The sequence below is a fragment of the Gobius niger genome (genome assembly GCF_951799975.1).
Source record: "Gobius niger genome assembly, chromosome: 12".
NCBI lineage: Eukaryota > Metazoa > Chordata > Actinopteri > Gobiiformes > Gobiidae > Gobius > Gobius niger.
In genome coordinates, this window is record NC_136863.1 from 20391941 (window position 1) to 20413542 (window position 21602).

Genomic DNA, 21602 nt, shown 5'->3' on the forward strand with positions numbered 1-21602 from the left:
ATAGATAGATAGATAGATAGATAGATAGATAGATAGATAGATAGATAGATAGATAGATAGATAGATAGATAGATAGATAGATAGATAGATAGATAGATGGGGTAACCTACCTACCTACCTCCCTTTAGTTCTGATCTGTTTCCTCAATCCCTAGTGTAGACGGAGGTTGCTTCAGCTGCTGGTGGGGGCTGCTGGTTTGAGCCAATGGAGAGTGCGCAGCGCTAATGTCATTTCAGCGTGCCCGTCAACAGGGGACCATTGCGCATTGTGGACTGGACTGGAGACGTGGTGGCAGTGGGGGGAAGTCAGAGCACGCTCACTCTCTCTTCCACGACACTCGCATCCATTACCTGGGCTTCCTTTGGACTCGTCGCTTCACTTTTTTTGTTGTTGCTGCTGTTGGTTCAGTTTGGCGGCGCTGTGTTCGGACTTTCCCTCTGCCAATGAGACGGAGCGAGAATTTGGTGAACTTTCGGAGAAGCGTTGCGGACTTCGCACACTGTGGAGAAGACACTTTGAAGGTCGGTACCTTTGAGCTGTTGTCGAGCGTTACTTGATAGATATCAGCGCTAGTTTGCGCTATTTGAAGGGTTGAATTTATAAGAGATAACTGCAGTTTGTGAGACTTAATTGCCCGTTTAGCTCAAACAAACTGTGGATGTAACTAGTAGCGCCAAGTAAAATAAACACTCTGCAAATACTATGTTTATTACTTTCTGCAACTTAGCCATTTGGATGCGCTTTTACGCATCAGTGGCAAGGAGGATTGTCTTGCGCATAAAGTCACACTCACCTCATTTCCCTGACTCAGAAAAGTCTTCATCGGGGAGGTTTGTGTGTATGCTTAGTGCCGGGTCCCTGGAGCCTCCAGATGTATGGACTCAGCTGTCGCCTGTCACTTTGGTGACAACTGGTCGGCGCTCTATGACCGCTGTCTGTCTTTCGCAGTGGGTCTCTATAGCTGTCAAGAATGCTGTTGAGTGAGGAGGAATGTGCTCGCTCATACACAGCCACATAGTTTATAGTTTATCATTGACAAGACGATTACTTTGCCCACCTTTCTTTCTCGTTTTAAAATGATCGAGTTTGTGAGTGTGCCTGAACTCACTGGCAAACGTAGGCTATTCCTCCACTCTTGTGCGGCGGGCATTCAATCTGAGGTGACCTACGTACGCATAGTTTCAAAGTAGCCTGAGTGAATCCATCTCTCTGTGTGGACCTCACAGAAGCTAAACATGCCATAAAATGTTTCCCTTTACTGCACAATGACACACCCTCGCGTCTCAAACATTTCCATTCTCAGCTGTGATTTAAAGGGCTCAACCTGCGGGACACTGGGGAGCACGCACTGTTATGTTAAACCAAAGCCATCTATCATAATATTTTGAAAGAGCCCTGAAAGTCCTGTGCGGAGAGGGGACTTGGCCCAACTGCAGTCTGTCTCAAATAACATGAATGAGTTCGATTGCAAAAAGAAAATCATGAAAACAATTGTCTCGTTTAGGCCTATTATTTCTGTGTATCTCATCTGACGTCTGCTATTATTGATTCATTCATTTTCAAAATACAATGCATGGAACAAATAGGCCTACGTATGCGTGTTTTATTATGGCCCAAACGTGAAACCATAAAGCCAAAACTCACAGAGCCAAGGTAACGGCGTCCCCTAGTGACCACAATGGGAACTGTTTATAGGCTGCTCAATGCCAGCAGAAGTCTCTCTGCACTTGTGCTCTTGGGTTTATTTATTTCATCTTGTTGTGGCGTGATTATCCATGTTGTCCATAGCATGTCCATTACAAGCTTCATGTTGTCTTTGGTTGTATGTATGTTTTCCTCTTAAACCCAATGAATGGTGCATACTCTAGTAAGGCGTAAGTATTAAATCCCGCCTGTATATTTAGTTGCTTGTTTAAAAGCTCAGGCCCAGTGAAGTACACACAGAGCTCTGTTTGTTCAAATCCAGCATGCAGCTAAACCTGCCTGTGAACCAACAGTGTGGCTATCAGAGGAGGCCAACCTTAGTGGTTCAGCATGAGGATGAGAAGTGGCACAGTGCAGTGCTGCCACAGACAAACAGCAGAGAGCTCAGGGCCCCGGTCTGCTGCTGTAAACTGTTTGTGGGAGGTTGGCAGCAGGCTGGATGAAGTATGGCTTGTTTAAACGCCGGTGGTCCGCTGCTCTGTGGTCATTGGGCTTGGCACTGTGGACAGGGCCTGCATGGTCAGACTTATAGGTCCGTTTTGCTTTGAGGCTTTATAGTGGAAAAAGTATGGACGCAGGAGTGGGTTAAATTTATTCTGTTACATATTAGCTCAACATATCTGATAACATCATCCTTATTCACTCAATGACTTACGATCCTCCACTTTAGGACAATTTGGCTGATCTAACCATGCTCATTTTTGTTTTAAAGCTTTTCTATTATTTTCCTTCATATTTGTTTCCTAATGTTCATGGATGTATGATAAATATCTTGGATTTTCCCCCCCCCTACAATATAGATATTGAAGGAAAAAACATGCCTTTGAGAGTTTGAATGGGATTTACCCTTAACAGAAGGGGCACACACTGGATCCACATGCTAAACATTAATGTAAAGTGATTAGAGGTAGTTAGTAATTTAGCGCTTCCAGGCACGGCGCTGTTTATTAGGAGTTAGAGGATCGAGTTGTAGAGGAAGACGCTGGTTTGGCTCCGAGTCTGCTGCTCTGCGCCTGAGCCACACTGTATAATTGTGGGAGAAGCCCTCAGACCACCAGGATGATGAAAGACAGGCTTTGGCACACATGTTTCATTATCTGTGCCCTGTACAGACACGATGCTGACTGCCTGTAAACTACGCAGGTCACCACAGCTTTTTATAGATGCTCTGTTTTAGATAAGGAGTGCAGCTATGTCAGCCAGTTGTACTCAATTTAATCATTGAGAGAAAACGTCTAGCGCAGTAAATAGTAAAAGTATGCCTTATTTCCTAATGATGGATTATAAAATTGAGTGAGTGCAGTGATGTTGAAGATGAAGATGTTGAAGGTCTTTTTTAGAGTCTCAAAGATGGATAAGCCGCAATGAGATGGCTTGAACATGTGCTGAGTAGGTGGAGTGATTGGATAAAGGATGTGATAGAATATATGTTTTAGATGTTATAGAATAACTAAGCATGAGGTAAACATGAAAAAGATTCATGGTAGGGGTAAGATGGAGACAAGTTATTGACTGTGGTGACCCAACAAAGAGAGATCAGCTGAGAGGAAAAGAGTTCAGTTTGTTCACAGTTTGATGAACTTCAACTCTATAAATCACTATGTTTAAAAATTGCAACAAGTAGAATAGTAGAACGATCTTTCACCAAAGAAAAAAAAAAGAGTGGTGCGCACTGAATGGGTGCTGCTGCCGGATGCTCTCTCATCGAATGCAATTTCTCCATCTGTGAGATCAATAAAGTATCATCTTATCTTATCTTATCTTATCTTATATTGTCACTCCAAAACAATGGTACTCAAGTACAAGTTCGCGAAAAAAGATTATTTAATATGTATCGTATGCATGTATCTACTCAAGATGCAACTGCTCCCAGAAGTGTTTGGGTATGCTGTGTGAAGCACTTGGTGAAAGGCTAAAATAAGATTCCATTATCCATCCCATATTCCATGTACTGCCCACTGCTGTATCTTATCTGTCTGTTTCCATCATAGCATCACAGGATAGCAAAAGAAAACATTTTACTCTGAGATAACCATTAAAAGGCCTTCCTAATTTCCCCGGCACACAACAGGGGATTGGCTCAGAGCTTTCCGGACCCCCGGCTGGAAGTCTGCAAAAATCACACGCTCCTTCCTGCGCTCTTGTTCTGCTGTTGACATTGTGACACAGGCAGAGGTGGAGATGGAGGGGAAGAGGTCACTGGGGTTTAAAGATGGCTTTGCTGAATCATTTCAATTGGTTAGCAGGTTGTCAGGCAGAATATGAGTTCTATCCCTTTAAAGGCTGGTGTGGTGGGTTACTGTTTTTCATAGTTACCCTTGGTAATATTCAATCAATTAGCCTAAGGGTAACAAGTCAGACATCAGCCCACCCCGTGTACAAACCTGTGTGCTTACCCCAGTCCTTAAAGAATACAGTATTATATTGTTGTGTCTAGGCAAGGGCTTTTTCTTGTTTATGCAGAACAAAGATCTGCATTGTGTGTTTTGAGGTTGCCTATCTGTCAGTATTCTGTTATCACATGAGGTTATCCTAAACATTGCACATTCAGATGGCATGTGTCCTTTCTGACCTCATTTCACTTATCAATGCTTAGGACTGGCTAAATGTATCTTTGCCTGTGACTTTTGGATCTCTGTAGGAATCCGACATAATTATTTCACCTCTTACCCCCCACCTTTACCGACTGCATTTTCTCTAGTTCAGCTTTAACCAAATCTAACAGATCACAGCCTGTATGTCAGTGTAACGGCTCATTTGAAAGCTAAGACCTACAAAAATCATCCTAATGGAGCTTTTTCCTTTCCTTTCCTTGTGTTGTCGCCACTTTTTTGGATTTTCCGTCCCATTTTTGCCACATTTTCAACGCCTCTTGTCACTTTTTTTTTGCTCTTTTGTGGCTTTTCCATCGCTGTTTTTGTCACTTTTTCATCACTTTTCTGTTGCTCGTTTTTGGCTTTTTTGTTGCATATTCGACACACATTTTTGTCACTTTTTCGTCACGTTTATGTCGCTCTTTTGTTGCGTTTTCATCCTCACTTTCTCATTTTGACAGTTTTTTACCAAAACGTTTTTAGATTTGGGTAAGGCCAGACTGTAGAATGTGCTCGGTTCGGGTGGGGGTTAAGAAGTTAAGACAATAGAAGTATACTGTGCTAAGACATATCTCCAGTTCACTTCACTTCTTCTATGAATCACACACGATCTAAAGGGCGCTGGCATGACCTCAGTGACAATTACATGAGCTTAGACTGTGAGGTATGTGTATAATAACAACATAGGCTAACACCTGGGTCAGTGTTGACAAAGTGCTTCCAAGGACATGTCTATAGAAAGACCCGCAGCTTTCTGCCTCATATGGCGGCTCAGCTCCAAGTGAGAGGCCAATTCAAAGCCACGCTGATGTTTGCTGTATTCACACAGTACTCCCTTCAGGGCTGGGCTGCATAAGAAAACACAGCTCCAGCTCACCAGATGTGCTTATGTCTCAAACTGCAGTCACTCCCATGTGATGGTCATGTCTGGAGAATAAACTAGTGTAGTGGGGCAGAAGTGTCATAAAGTACCCGGCGTTTCCGTGTACAGTTTTCCTATGCACTATATCACTGTTTATGACTTCTTTTCAGTGTACATAATACCTATTCATTTGGAATAAACACAAAATACTTTGATTTGACCTCTTTTATTTCATTGTCTTTGGTAAAGGCTTATCCCAATGAAACGATTTGAACTTGCCTGGATGACAGAGCTGACACAGATAAATGAAGATGGGAGATGCAGAAATAGCTCGACTCAATGAAATTTTGTAGTTTGTATTGTTGTTTTTTTTTCCTCCTGACTCATTAACAAGAACATGTCTGTCAGTGGGTTGTATTGAATGATGGGTGATGTTGTAAACAGTCTGGGTGTTATCTTTCTGTCACATGTTTGTTAAGGCCCCGGCAACAGAGCCAGGCTGAAAATATCCCTGTTAAGTGACCTCAGTTTGGACAGCTCCAAAAATAACTTTTCCTGAATGGCAACACTCCAGCAATTACGACGGAGGAGTACAGCAGTAGAGGTGGAAATGTCAATGAGATGTATCATTTCAAAAAGTACAAATTGAGATAAAAAAAATCAAAGTTAAAGTGCAAGTTTCTATTGGTGACACAACTAGTTTTGATGTTACTGATTTATGCGACTACTTCCACCAAGTGTCTTTTTTTTACCTGCTCTTATATGAGTCGTGAAGTCTTGCTCATTATCTCTGGTTTGTATATATAAGTATAAGAGGAGGATTTAGATTATGTTGGACAGTAAAAACCTCGAACCCATTTACTGTGTAGTTTATGTTACGCAATGAGATACTCTGCACCTACGGATGTCACATTTAACAGATGGATTATTTGTTAAATAGTCCTGAGACGCTGCAACTGAGACATCGTGGGCCAACCTGACCTGGAGGTTGGGGAAATCGTAGCACCCAGCTGGCTGCCTTCAGTCTCTTCTGATCCTCTGAAACGGTGCACCGCCTCCTGGGTTCGCCCCTGTTTCAGAGCGTGATGAATCTGTTGTATTCTCCAGTGAACGTCTATTAGGGATAGAAGGCATGCGTGGCTTCGCTGGGAGTCTTGCCTGGATACCTCCTTGTTTGTCTCTTTTTTGTTTCCCGTAGCTCCTCTTGTGACGCCTCCACTGCAGGTGTAGGGGGCTCTTGTGCCTCTTCAGTGTCTCAGAAGAAGAAAATTGTAGGTCTCAAATGGGATGCTGATCAGCTAGCTGTTTGTTTACTTTTAAAAAGCTGCTTTTTTCAGGATAGGACCATTATGGACTTTTTGCAGTAAAAATCCACAGAACCTCACAAAAACACGGCAAAGACGTACAAAAGTATCCAGTAAAACAATTTAGGACACAGAAACCACAAATGCAGCTTGCAGAAAAAGGAAAACAAATGTAGCTGTACCAAGAGAGAGGGAGGTTGCTGTCTCCATCCAATGCTTGTATTGATACTTTTTATTATTATTATTACATAATCCCGACTATAACAAAGAAATAGAATACTTCCTGTATCCACTGTTTATGCAGCCCTGTTGTCAGACACATTTTGACAGAACTAACAGAGTGGTGTCTTAACGGCTGCTAACAGAGCGGTGTCTTAACGGCTGCTGTGCATTTGAATGTGAATCACATGAGGAGGTGAAGGGGTCGACCTCAGCATCATCACAGCGAGGGAGATGACTGAAGACCTCTGCATGGCTTTTACTGTTTTTACTGCCCGCTTAATGACTTAAATTGAGGCCTATTAGGTTGAGCCGAGGAGAGGCATGGCCACTCCACACCATCAGTGTAGCATGTGTTTAATTTGACTGTAACAGTGTAACAGTGCAGGAATGTTAATCATTAGTGGGATCCTGACGGTGCAGCTCTTAACCGTTTCGGAATATCGCTGGATTCGTCTGTTTTCTTTTGAAGCTCGGGGAAAACGCTTCCACGTGCAGAAACGACCGGCTTCTTTTCTGCGTTGTACTTAACAGTCATTCCAACTTGTAGCACTCTCCCAACTCATATTTAAGGCGGTCTTTCGGCGCGTTTGGTCAAAGGCGGCCTCATTCGTGTGTCGGTTTCGCCCGGAGCAGGGAAACAACTCAGGAAATAGTTTCTCAGCATATGAAATGTTGAATAAGGAGAAAGGGGAGAAATGTCCACATGTGTTTGAAGTTTAAGAGTTGTGTGGGACCAGTTTAAAGTGTGAGGTCACGAATAAAAAACTTAGGAGATTTGCCAACTCGGAACACTGCAGGTTCTGTTCACCTGACAGCTGCTCGGTTTAATTGAAAAAGAAAACAGAAAATGGCATGCTAATAAATGTTAGTGTTGTGTTGAAAAAATATACAGTATTGGGTGTGTGTGTGTTTTTTTAAATAAAATAATAAAACAAAACAATTACACACCCTTACATTATCATCTTAATAAAGGCATTTTTTTGTGCGTGCATAGGCAAGAGTGAAGGGCCACACTGGTCTGAGCACTTACTGTCACTGTCCCTTGTTGTGACACTTAAAACCCAGGAAGAGCGCCTGGTGTAAAATAACAGTTTCACACTTGATTAAACCGTAAGTACTGTATATTTGTATTTTCTGTTTGTCCAGGGACGACCACACTGAAAAGATTTGTTCAGTGCGGATCCGTTTTCAGTGCAAGTGCGTACCATAAGTGCCCCATTCATGCCGATCACCTCTTGTGTGTGTGTGTGTGCAGACTGGCCACAGGCTTTTGTTGAGTTATAGTGTCCACAAATAAAGGGGCTTCCTGCCTTTAACTGCACCGGGAGCCCTGTCGCAGCGCTCACTATTGTCCCCAATGAGCTCCAGGCTTAACAACTAGGTGAGAGAAGGTCAACGTGAAGTTAAATTATGGCCCGTGTCGAAACAAACGCGTCTGCTATGAGTTGATGTAGATCGGCAACAGTGTGTTAATGGGCGATGTACTGTACACAGGTGACATGGCGACGTCAATGTGGCGCCAATATTACTTTGTTTATCATCAAACTTTCTGTACATTGAGGTCTGCATGTGATGTGAATAAGTCAGTTTATTTCTATGGCCATTAACCCAAGGCCAAATTCATGACCTTGAGAACCATAGACTCATTCATCTCTTCTTACTGTTATGAAGATTTGCGTCATGGACCTGTCATGGTGGTCATGTATTAGATAAATCCAGAAAGGCAGAACACAAATAACGCTTTGTTCATGAAGGTTTCTTAAAGCACTATACAATGAAATAACTATACATTGTCAGTAATGGCACCACAGCCAGTTCTCTCCAGAATTTGTACTGTCCCAACTGTCCTAATTAGACAAAAAAAAGGAAGGGTAGTGTCCAGTGTCCAGGTAATATGTATATGTCTGTAATAGTTTGTGTTTAATGCACTGTGAAGTCGTATAGTTTAGCCTTTAGCGTGTTGGGGAATAGGTTTTAAAAAGAAAAGAAAAGGGGGTTACGTGGGGGTTACGGGCCAAACAAGCACACAGTCTGACCTGGGTATATGTCAGCGCCAATCTCGCTAAGTCAATATCACTGCACTGCCTGCCCCAACAGTTGACCTTTCCCCCCCCCACTCTTTCAAGGCGTAAAAGGGATTGTTGTTACAGTACAGCGATAGGGTTTTATTGGCCTTTATAACTGAGGCTTTTGTGGGGCCAGTGTCGTGCTAATACCCGTCGGCAAGTCATTTCAAGAACAGCAGAATGGACCTACGTTTTATAAGGCGGCCCTCAGTCCAATGGGAGCTGACCTGAACAATGGTCATCGGCATTAAGTTAGAGACTGACCTTCCTTGTGCCCCTTTTGGGAACTTTGGGTTTACAACGTTTTTCTGACTAACTGTCCCACGAGCAGAGTAGGGGAGCCGTTTGCGTTTGTTTGGGAAAGTTCTTGAAGAAATTGTAGTTAAACTTGCTTGAGAAATATCATTTTGAAGTGGCAACACACTCAACACTCTCCCATACATACAACATGAATCCACCTTTGTAATTGTAATTTACCTTCACATATATACTGTAATGTTTAAGTGAAGATGCTTGGCTTTACAGGAGCGCTGCCATAAGACGTGTTTGAACCAGGGGAAGAATGTGACTTTATCGCGGGGCGTCGCTTGCTTGGGATCATAATGGCTTGTGTCCTGTCATTGTTGGGGCATGCTGCTGCTGCTGCTGTTGCTGATAGTGAGGGGTGGGCTTTTTACTGTTCAGAAGGTGCAGACCAGGTGTGAGGTGCTGTTTCAGGTCGTTCAGGCATATGACCCAAGAATGAGCCATAAAGCCCCGGGGACATGGATTTATGGGTCATCTGCTCACCCTCCCCTCCAATGGTCACAGGTCAGGGATGCACGACATGACCGTCTTTATATTGGAGACATGTTTCAGGTGAACCTTGAACTGAACTGGGGGCTAATGCTAACTTTAGCCCTTGTACAGTGTCAGGTTCACATACAGAATGCATTAAGGTTTGTAGTTGACTCTGTAGGACTGCAGGGTTATACATTGTCCTCGCATGATCTTCAAATGATGTTGTGGAATAAATGTTTATGAAAGTTAATTGTATTTCACTTTATATTGTGGCACAAAGAAAGGAGCATTTATCCTTGAACTGTAGAGACTCTGACTGGCACTTCAGTGTATCTTTATCGCGTGTGGCTTGGTGGAGGTTTCATTGTTGTGTTGTTTATATTTTGTAAAGTTTGCTCTGAATACCTCATTTGCAAATGATGGTCAATTCCTGTAGGTACTTTCCCATGTCCTAGCATGAACTTCATCAGAAGCTGTGTGAGCAGTGCACATACATATACACACTTATTTTTTCTGTTTTTGCCAAATCAGCACATTTCAGAAAGAACTTTCCAACTTCACTGAAGTTTGGAAAATCTCGCACAAACACTTGATAAAAACTCAAACTTTTGTCTGCATTAGTGTAACATCTTAGCCTTGCATTTCATGAATGCCCCATCCACAAAGGCAGGATGCTGTGCAGGTCCTCCCCTCTCAGACTTGCTAATGGAGCAGGCTGCTGACTCTTTAGGGAGCCACACAAAAGCCTGTAGTTCTGCAGTGAAAGACCGTCTCCCGGTTTCTGGCCTTGGCTGCCACAATGGCTTTGTCCAGTATAGAGCTATAGTATATACTCCACAGACTGAAAGTTAGAGCTTTCAAATCAGCATGTTCACTTTGCATTTACACACAGAGAGAAGGTGACTGTGCGCAGATGTAACTGTTGGAAAGGAAAGGACTTGTCAGTCAGGTGCAAGCAAAACAGAAATAATCAGTCCAGTTTGTGCAGTTTTAGATCAGTATTTTTTTCATTGTATTAAACAGTAGCTTGATTAACATCATCATTCATCTATTTTAAAACAATGATTGACATGAACCAATATGTACATAGCCAAACATCCCTCGCTGAACCAAATTTAAGTCAATTAATTTCCGGGAATGTTACAGATTAATATCTCCTTTGAACACTGGAGAAAGTCACACTTGAAAGCTTTACAATTGCAGGAGGATGCTGAGGGTGCAACTGTCCAGAGTTTGACCTGAATATGCACACTCTCGGTTTATTGAGGTAACAGGAAGGACTCAGGCTGCTGACATTCCTCAAGAGTTGAAGGAGAGGCAGAGGTCAACAGCATCCTGCCCGGGGAGTCACCATTTGGGTTTCATTGTTCATAAAGTGCACTGTTAATAAGCTACTAGCACCACAGTAAAGCCGAAATGAGCTTGCCTTAAACCGAAGCTGTGGTTCGCAAGCTTTTCACACCATCTCCTGGCTTTTACAGACATAAGCCTTAAATGTAGCTAACCCAGGTTTAAACCAATGATTTGGACTTAACTAGATAGAAACCAAGAATAAACTATAATTAAAAGAGGTCTAAAGTGGACCACAGTTTAGCACTGGATTAAGCTGAAGTTAAGTTACCTGACCTAACCATTTACCCCAACCACAAATGATTTAGGATCTAATTAGTATCCCTATACCTTATTTTTCTAGTAGTGGAATAGAATTAGTTCCTTCATTATATTGTAAAAACAATTTATTGTTCAAAAAAAAGAAAGAAAAAGAAATCAGATATAGGGCCTTTATTGAAGCTGGTCTCTTGGGTTTGATTAAATTATGTATCGTGCAGATTTGACGTCTACAAATGATCTTGGACATTTTTAAGCCATGTTTGGATTATGATAAGCCTATAATACATGGTTGAGGTTAAACACTCTGCTTTGTAAATGAGGTTTACCAAAGACCTGCCATAAGTCATGTCTAGTCTTCGCTGGCATGTTCAGTGGGAATTGCTTGAATGAAGAAGCCAGGTCTGTAATAGGCTGTTTCTGTAAAAGAATACTTTTTTTTCCCACTATCGTCAACTGCAGTTAGTGAAGAGATCTCTCAAGTCAGACCCACAAGACACAAACCACTGCCTTAACCAAAGCCTTACCACTGGCTGGAGTAAATTATGAGTAATAGTTGTGGGTCTGCTGTTACTGACTTATAAAGCACAGTTCCTGTTAAGTCAACTCTCTGCTGGAGGTTCGCATTAGTGCTAAAAATTCAGAGACGCCTCAGGTTTCCATACGGAGCTGTGATTGGCTGTGGGGCTGTAAAAGGGCGGGGTTTTCAATGTATGGGCAAGGAGGATTGGGATGCTTGAGTGACCATCTGGCTGAGCTACTTCATGCATGCATTTAAACTTACTCTTGCTCACAGAGACACCTCTTTAAGTTTCAGAAAAGTTTTGAGATGGACTTTGACAGCTTGTTTAGAAATGATAGATAACTGCTGGATTTAGACTTGTGAAGATCCTGTACTATGGATGAGTGTAACTGGATATATTGGCTTTGAGATTTGAGTCCTGAAGGCTGTCAGCTAAGGTAAGGAATAGTTTTGGTTCAAGGACTGCAAGAAATTGTAATAATGCCGAAATGCTTGTCTAAACTAATGTTAATGCATTATTTGACTGTAGCATGTGCATTGTGTTTATGCTTAGCATAAATCTACAATGAAGATGCCACTCCCTTCCATTTGGCCATTATTAACCTTCTGTCCATTTAAAAAGTGAACTGTTTAGTGGATGTATCCTGTAATTTGTTGAATTTAGATGCTGAGCTAGGAGTGAATGAGTAATGACTGGAAAGCGATATATGAGACTGATTAATAATTATTACAAGTGGCACAAATGGGAGGACCTGTGAGGACAACAGGAATCTTTGCTAAATCTTAAGTAAAACAGTCTCCATGAACCCAATTCTTGTTTTCCCTCCACCAGAGGTGAGACTGTATTGCTGAGTTAGCTAGAGCCAAGTCAAACATGTCAGTCCGGTCTGAGCTGACAGAGGGCCCTGTGTAGCACTCTGTGTATGTCCACTTCCTACTGGAACACAGACAGTAATTGAGCTTTCTGCTTGCTGACTTTCCCCTCCACTCTCTCAAGGCCTGTTAATCTAAGGCTCCAAAGCCTGACTTTATGGGAAAGTTTAGCTACAGAATATAAAGTTGTAACATTTGTGTGTTTTATTCACTTCCAGACATGAAGCTTTACTGAAAAATACCCACAGTGCAGTGCAGTCAAGGCTTAAGTCATGCCTTTAGATGAGGTGCGTAGGACATCCTTATAAAGTTATCACTCATAAAAAGTAGTTCTAGTAACTTCAATAATTAATGACTGAATAAATGAACTGCTTGAAATTGTTGTGTGTAATTTGTGAATATTTTAGACTACATTTTTAGCTGTTAAAAAGGCATATTAAAACCAAACCATGCAAACAGGTGTTACTCAAGGTGCCATTGACTACAATGGAAGTGGCCAAACAAAAAACATTGAAACGTCTAAATCGTGCCCAATCACTCTTCATTCCCAACAGCAAGTTTTTGTCAAACAAGCCTCATTAACATCTTCATTTTAGCCTCATGTCAGTGGCCCTCCCCCCACACACTACCAGCCTATGGCCCTCAGTGGGTAGATCAGTCAGATGCAGGGCCTGCAGCTCCCAAAGCCATGTTAACAAGTACCTTTACAAAGGGACCACAGGCTGTTAAACATTCGGGACTACAGGGGTCTTGGTATAGTGTGGGAGGAGGGCAAGGCCAGTAGGGGACCAGGGGGCTTAGAAAATACCCCTTCAAACTACAGTCTCCTTGTTAGGGGAAACTGTAAAAAAAGCAGTGAGGCAAGAAAGTTGGAAAGGAGAGGCAAAGGGGAACGTTGAAATGATGGCATTGTGACTAGTACCGAAGGTCACTCAGCAGACTTACATCTTGTTCTGTTCTTTGTCTATGAGTCAGCCAAATCAAGCATGAGACATGAAAAAGCCAACATCTCCTGGCTCCTGACTAGACCTGCCTATAGTTAGCCATCTCCTATGTGAAACCCAAGCCACACTCAAACAAGGCCACATTTTTGCTGGATATTTTAGTCTCATTTGCAAGTCAATAGATGTGAACAGAACAGATAGTGTCTGATTCCCCGCCTCTGTGTTCGGAGACCACAGTGAGATTTTCTTTGGTTTGAAGGCTTTTATGTATCAAGATAACAGAAGACATCCTAATGTGTAAGGCAAGATAAACAGTGCTAGCTTTCACAAAGGCTTCTTTGTCAACAACGTTGTAATGGGTAATGGGCCGTATCATGAGTCAATACTTGTAATGACACAATATAACTGAAATAAAAACAATGGCCAGACAAAACTTCAAGATGTATTCTGGTTCAGGAGTGAGTCTTGTTCTAATAAGCCACATAGGCCTCACAACGTCCTGTGTAAAGACTAAAACTAAAACAAACAAAACTCAGAACTTTGCTCTACTAATCGGGGGATATTATATGTTTTCTGACATATTATGGTTTATTTAGCTCATGCAGCACTATCTGAGAATGCAGATATGTCTTATGTACTGACAAGATTCTGGAAGAGGCTAGTTTTCTTGGCCTCCCACATTTGCCCACTTTGGCGTCAGTGTAAACATGTGCATTACTTCTTTAAATGTGCACAGGGCCTGCACACTCCTGGAGGCAGTCGGCACATATATCACGGGAGAAGAGAGAGCCGATTCGGATGGCTCTTTCTCATGGTGGCTGTCCACTGTTCAAAGAACACACACCCAACAGTGTCTGGTTTTCTCAGCTGTCTCCCTGTGGCCTCGTGTGCCCTCACTGGCCGTAGGGGGTAAGGGCATAGGGGAGCAGAAGGGGGGAGTTTAGCAGGGCATGGACATTGGTCAAAGCTCCTATTTGATCTCAGTTACACAGAGAGAATTCAAGTGTTCCGTCTGCCCAATCTGGCACTATGAGGTGGTTATTTTTCTATGATCAGTAAGATTTTCACGCGATGATACCTGCCAGGAATCAAGAGTCACTCAGCTTATACGTTATCTTCGTTAATACACTAGCACAAATCAAGGGCTCATTGTGCTAGATCTTCCTTTAAGTTACCATGTATATGATTATACTATTTATTTCACAACATGCCATAGTACAGGGGAATCCATTAGTGATCCAACACGATGCTCATCAATCACCCCTCTTTGATCTTGTCTCCTTGTGTCTCTCTTGAAACTGTCAGTGTCCAGCTGAGCCTCACTTGTCTCCGTCTTGAACCACTCTTCGAGCTTCACCTGTTTGACGAAGCCTGCGCGTGTAAAAGATGAAAGGACAGCGAGCCGGTCAGTGCAGCAGGTTCCAAAAACAAGCACTACAAAGAAAAAGGGACACCGTGGACATTCCCCATATGGCGCCGGGCCTGTCGCGTATTTATTCAGTCCTGCATCATATCGGACGGGGCGCCCTCCCCTTTAGACATACGACATAGCTCGAGCCATTACTCACAAGAAGTTTCACAGATAAGGGCCAATCTTTGAAGCTGCTAACGTGAGGTATTATTCCTCCTTAAGAGATGATGGCAAACTGAATTACCCTATTGCCGGGGAATGTTGGCCCTGCGCGGCGCTTCCCAAGACTGGTTGTTTATACAAGTAATTTGGCATTTACAGTCATGCATTTATGAATAGCTAACTGCTTGTTATTGTCACCATAATGAGAATGGACGTCACCTCATGAAGCTTCAGGGGAATTTCCTAATGATCTCCCTGTCCACAAAAGCCACATGAGGAGGGCACATGTTTAAATGCCAGCCAGGGAAGCTATAGTACTTCGTTTTGGGGCTCTCAAAATGTGGTATGGGTATTCACTGGGTAACACTGGAAATGTCTCTCTGTTGTGTAGTTATTGTCAAGTTCTGATTTTCTTTATTCCTGTTTTATTACATTGTTTCACATGTTCCAATCTCTTGCCCAGTTACACGGCTGGTTTGGTACTCGATTTGCTTTTTTAATTATTGGTTTTCATGTAAGGCAGTGGTTCTCAGACTTTTCACACCAAGTACTACTCCATACTGTACCACCAGGCGTAGATAAAGATCAAATTAGGACTGAACTGGGTCTCAAAAGGGTCTAAAATAGCCCTAATGTGGACTAAATTATGTCTAAATTGGGTATTAACCATGTATAAAGCGGAATGTATAGTTATGACAAGATTAAGGGGTATTCTGGGAAGAGCTGGACCTTATATCTAAGAGGAAGGAGGCTTTCATTCATTGTAATAAGTATAATGTTAGTAGAGAGAAGTTGAAACAAGGAATGAGAAGGCATGGGATAGCCTCTTTCGATTTGAATAAAAATAGGTGAGGGGTAAAGACAGAAGAAGAAAACAATATTTACCTTGATAAAGTGTACATTTTCAGATGACCCTGTGTACCACCTGTAGAAGCATAACTATCATCAGTGGTACATATACCACACTTTGAGAACCACTGCTTTAGGAGGTTGTTGGAGTCAGTTGTAGCAGGACTTATAGGGACAAGTGAAGTCTTCCACCCAAGTCAGGACAAAAGAAGTCACTTAAATGTACTAAGAACTGTCTACTTTTGTGTGTTTAGTGAGCGAAGTGTGCAATGAGCCTCAGCAGCGGCGCGTCATCGGTCAGCCTCCCGGGCGGGGCACGGCAACAGGACTTTATCATGGAGCATAAAGTCAGTAAACTCAACTTCGGCTTCCAGCGCAGCTCCACCTCTGATGACGACTCTGGCTGCGCACTGGAGGAGTACGCCTGGGTGCCACCGGGTCTCAGACCTGAACAGGTAAATACACTTATTGCACAAACCTATAATGTTGCACTAGTTTTTGTGCTGGTCCCAAGCCCAAATACAAGAATGGGGTTGCATCCTGAAGAACATTTTGTGAAAAATCTTATCAGGATGCTGTGAAATCTTCAGAAAATAATTAGTCTAATATTAATATATTCCCTTTTATGCATTGCTTCCGAAGAGTAGATGTGTGCATTACCATAACTTACCTTGCAGTGATAAATGTGAAAAAAGCATTCAAAGCTATTTCTGAAAAACTCTCCAGGCCTGTTTAGCTCCAGCAGGCAGCCACTTAAAAACAGGATGTGTGCGATTTTATTTACAAACTGCGGCCGAGCAAGTCTGTTAGTCATTATCAGGGATCTGTTAGGAAAGGGAACTTTGATGGGTCACGACGGCCATCTTGGGAAGGTCTGCAATCAAGGCCTTAGTTGTGTCTTCAGGGCAACTAGTGTGATGTGGCACTTCTCCTAATTTAGCCACTACTTTGCACAAGTTTGGAGTGTTTCCTTTGTTAAAGAGCACACATGGATGCAATGAAGGGGGTTCTGGGTTTGCTAAAGGCTAAACATGCTTTTGTTTGCTATAGATGCTTGTGTTAACTGTAATGCCTTTACTGCATCTATTGGCTTGAATTGGCTTTGTATTATGGCCCCATTATTACAGTGAAGAAACACACAGGGCCATGGTGCAAGTTGACTGTCCCCCTCAAGCCCCTAAGGAGCTAATTGCGGTATGGAAATGTGAATAATTTATGGCAGGGGGCCATCTCTTGACGGTGATTGTCAGGCTAAATTGCTTTAGCCCATCCATTTCAGACGGCCCGAGCTGCAGGAAGTCGGCCCGAAACCTACAAGACAAGCACATCCCTCCTTTTTATCTCAGCAGCTGTAATGGTCCCTCCTCATAAAGTTCAGGTTTTCATTGGTCAGCCCAAGGGGTCAAAGTGCCACAGGGAAATGCAGCTTTGTCCTGTTCCTATAGAGATAGACATATGACTTGAAGTTAACTTAACTGGGCCTGTACAGCATAGCACTCCTATATCATGCAAACTAAGCTCACGTAGCTCACTGTTGGACGTGCAGCCTTTGTGAGGTCCGGTTCAGCTCCAAGCAGCAATTCCATAAACTCAGTCTTCCAGAAAGACACACAGCGCTGTCCCAGAATGTGTCTTGTCATCACAAATTAATGTTTTGGTTCCGTCTTTGGAAAGGAATGTGTCCTTAAACAGGGGTGAGGAAATAATCAATTGGTTTTGTACTAGGATTACTAAACTATTCAGCGCCTCAATAATCCATTGTTCTTTTGCAGGTACAGTTATTTTTCTCGTGTCTCCCCGAGGATAAGGTCCCCTATGTGAACAGCCCCGGCGAGAAATTCAGAATCAAGCAACTCCTGTATCAGCTCCCACCCCACGACAACGAGGTGAGAGAACATTATGAATTTACATTATCAGCTGCAGCTTCTCTTCTAATGTTAACACTTGGCATCTGTGTCAGCATCACGCCAGGGGATTTCTGTTCAGCAATCTAGTAGGCGTGTAATGTGGGCACAATGCAACTCTTGACTTGATGAGTTTATGGTGTTTGCCTGGAGCCCCCACCAGTCAGATTCCTGTCATAGCAGCGGTTACTTTACGAGGGGGCGCTCAGCGGGAGAGAGAATGAGGCTTTATGTGATGCCACCACCGCAGTGGCACCAGTTCCAACAGGCTGTGTCTCTGGTCTTTTGTTGCCCGCACACTTGATTTCACTCCAAACACAGGCGCTGTTTGTGTAAACGTCTGCTCTGCCTCTTGTTACCGTGGCGGGAAACATCGAAATGGCTTGTTGTAAAAAATGAGGGTTCTCAATCAGTGGGCAACAAAATTTAGGAGGGGCCATAGAAGGCCATGGAGAGGTCAAGTGTTTTATTTTCTCTACTGTCTGCAGTTCATGGTGTATGCCGCCTAACGCCCATACTGGCTGGGGATGGTTCCAATTGTAAATAGCTCCTATTTTGGAATCACTTTTATTCTGATGTGTAAAGCTGTGCAATTTTATTTAAACTGAATCTCAACTATGGTCGATCTCTTATGTACTGGGGCTTGTTAATCGACGTAGCTATGAAAAATTACCCCAAAGCTGTGTTTTATGCCAGCCTTGTGTCAATACCTCCATTTTTCCATTGCAGACCTTCACATTAAACAACATGGTCATAACTGTTCTATCTTTTTAGATCCGTTATTGCCAGTCTCTCAGTGAAGAGGAAAAGAAGGAACTGCAGATGTTCAGTGCTCAGAGGAAGAAAGAAGCACTCGGGAGGGGAATAGTGAAAACGCTGCCTCGTAATCTCCTAAACAGTGTTTGTGAGCATGTAAGTACTCATTTAAACTATAATTACTTACCTAATTAAATGCATGGTAGAAAGGAAGTTGTGGTAAGAAGATGCCTTGAATGATTTGGGCCTTTTGTGGGAATCAAATCAAAGGCACAAAACAAAAGACCTTGAAGCAATTATAGAATGTAACTAATAATGTCTGTGTTTGTTGTAGTGTGGTGAACGCATCAATGGTGGAGAGATGGCAGTGTCCGCATCTAGAATGGGGCCTGGGGTGTTTTGGCACCCAGCATGCTTTGCGTGTTCCACCTGCAGCGAGCTACTTGTGGATTTAATTTACTTCTATCACGAAGGAAAGATCCACTGTGGACGACACCATGCTGAGCTGCTCAAACCACGCTGTTCGGCCTGTGATGAGGTAGGTCTGAAAACGCAAAATAATAATGCATTGAAGGTTTGGTAGATAACCCCCCCCACCCATCCACAGATTATCTTTGCCGACGAGTGCACTGAAGCGGAGGGCCGTCACTGGCACATGAAGCACTTCTCTTGTTTCGAATGTGAGACAGTTTTGGGGGGTCAGCGTTATATCATGAAGGATGGCAGGCCTTACTGTTGTGGATGCTTCGAATCTCTCTATGCGGAATACTGTGAAGCCTGTGGGGATCATATAGGTAAGATCAATCATTTATTTCATGACTCTGGAGGATTACACAAAAACAAAACTGTTGGAGAGCGCGAACAAATGCTCTATAGTACCAAGACTAATCTAATGATGACACGATAATATAATGATACATTATATACAAGCAGTCTATCAGTATATTAAAAATGTGGAGACTTGAAATATTGTACAAGCCAGAACCTAGACATTGCTAGACAAACCAACGCAAAGTTTTCAAAGTTATGAATTATTGGGTTTGATAGAAATCCAACTTTATCTTTGAAAGTGGAGAGGAAAGCTCATAAGTTTGTACTTTCAGGTGTAGACCATGCTCAGATGACCTACGATGGCCTTCATTGGCACGCCTCAGAGAGCTGCTTCAGTTGTACCCAGTGTAAGACCTCGCTCCTGGGCTGCCCCTTCCTGCCGCACCAGGGCCGAATCTTCTGCTCTAAGACATGCAGTCTGGGCGAAGACGTGCACGCTTCTGACTCCTCTGACTCCGCCTTCCAGTCGGCCCGCTCACGGGAGTCCAGGAGAAGTGTGCGCATGGGGAAGAGTAGTCGATCAGCTGACCAGTGTCGCCAGTCCCTTCTCTTCTCCCCTTCTGCCAACTACAAGTTCCCTGGATTTAGTGGCAATGCCGAGGACACCCTCACCAATAAGCTGTCCCATATGAACTTGACTAATGAGCATTTCTGGAGGGGCCGTGGCGAAGAAGCGGAAGCCCCAGAGGATCAGGAGGAATGGGCAGAGCATGAAGACTACATGACACAGCTACTACTGAAATTCGGTCAACACGGAGGACTGCAACAGGAAAATGACTCCAAACCTACAGATTTTTGGACGGCAGAAACAGAAACACAGTTGGGGCAGGACTGTGCTAAAGCAGGACAGGCCAGTGGGGCAGGTGGAAGGGTTAGTCTGGCCAGTAAAAAGTACCAGGCGGACAGATACTGGGTGCAGTCTCAGGATGGACTGGGGGACTCGGCCTATGGGAGCCACCCTGGTCCTGCCAGCAGCAGAAAGATTCAGGAACTGGAACAGGACCATAGGGCTGAAGAGAACAGTCAGTGGTACAATGACTCCTTGACTTTGGAGAGCATCTCTGATGAGTTCAAGAAGAGAGACCCAAATGTCCGAGACTCCATGGACTCACTGGCACTTTCCAACATTACTGGTAAGAACAGGAACATGGTTTGGTTTTAATTCTGCAGTCCTGTCTTTTCATTGATGTGAAATGTTTCCTGTTTTCCACAGGAGCCTCAGTGGATGGAGACTGCAAAGACAGAGGACTAACATATTCTTTACAAGGGTTTCCAGAGCTGCAGACAGAGGACTGTGAAAAGAACAGTAATATGGGGACACTAAACTCCTCCATGTTGCACAGAAGTGCAAACTCGCTTAAGAGTCTGGCGTCTGAACAGGAAATCAGTGTCAGCCCAAAATTACAGGATGTGTCTTTACCAGATAGCAGGCCTAAATCTAACATCCCTGCTCTGCGAAGGGCACGCTCACAGGCTAAACCTCAGCAGGTCAAGTTCTCAGATGATGTGGTGGACAACAGTCAGTATGAGCTGCCCTTGCGCCAGCCACCCATGAGTGAGCGGACACGCCGCAGGGCATTTCACTTCGACGGCCAGGAACAGGATCCTCAGTCAAAACACCACCATCACCATCGGAGGCGCCGCAGTCGCAAATCCCGCTCTGATAATGCTCTGAACCTGCTCCCTAAAGAGAGAGCCTTAAAAGGCTTTCAGCAGGATCCCCGAGGGAACGCTCTTGGATTACACAGACACCACGGACAGCCCAACACTATGTCCCAGTATGGCTTACAGGGCCCATCCATGAACCGCTTCACGGGACTGTATGGAGACGAAGAGGACGACTGGTGCTCCACCTGTTCCTCTTCTTCCTCAGACTCTGAGGAAGAGGGTTTCTTTCTGGGGCAGCCCATCCCTCAGCCTCAGCCCAGGCCCCAAAGACACTATTACATGGAGGACCTGCCCTGCTCTGTGGCAGGCATGAGCTCTCCATCCTACAGCCAAAGGACTAAATCCAAAAAGAAGAAAGGACACAAGGGAAAGAACTGTATCATATCTTAGTTTTATAGATCTTATATTCACAACTCCAGTAAGAGCCTTTTTGCCACGCACAATCATGTCTTAGTCACATTGTTTTAAATGCTGCTGCCTGCTATTAGCGGCTTCATGGCACTCAACATCAAGATGTTTGTGAGACACACATCTGTACTGC

General features: G+C 43.5%; 1 protein-coding gene across 1 annotated transcript; it reads left to right on the forward strand.

Annotated features, from left to right (window-relative positions):
- Positions 1–275: 275 nt before the first annotated feature.
- prickle1a (prickle homolog 1a) lies at positions 276–21525 on the forward strand. Its single transcript, XM_079567459.1, has 8 exons — positions 276–521; positions 16157–16357; positions 17675–17788; positions 18581–18718; positions 18897–19100; positions 19170–19356; positions 19666–20526; positions 20607–21525. Exons 2-8 carry the CDS (start codon positions 16172–16174, stop codon positions 21449–21451), a joined length of 2535 nt encoding a protein of 844 aa, XP_079423585.1. The 5' UTR covers positions 276–521; positions 16157–16171; the 3' UTR covers positions 21452–21525.
- Positions 21526–21602: the final 77 nt, after the last annotated feature.

What these genes read in the sequence shown, in the direction of transcription:
- prickle1a (XM_079567459.1), top strand. Translation starts at nt 16,172, where the DNA reads ATGAGCCTCAGCAGCGGCGCGTCATCGGTCAGCCTCCCGGGCGGGGCA. An exon ending in CGGGTCTCAGACCTGAACAG is followed by an intron (nt 16,358 to 17,674) that starts GTAAATACACTT and finishes GTTCTTTTGCAG; the next exon opens with GTACAGTTATTTTTCTCGTG. An exon ending in GCTGTTCGGCCTGTGATGAG is followed by an intron (nt 19,101 to 19,169) that starts GTAGGTCTGAAA and finishes ACCCATCCACAG; the next exon opens with ATTATCTTTGCCGACGAGTG.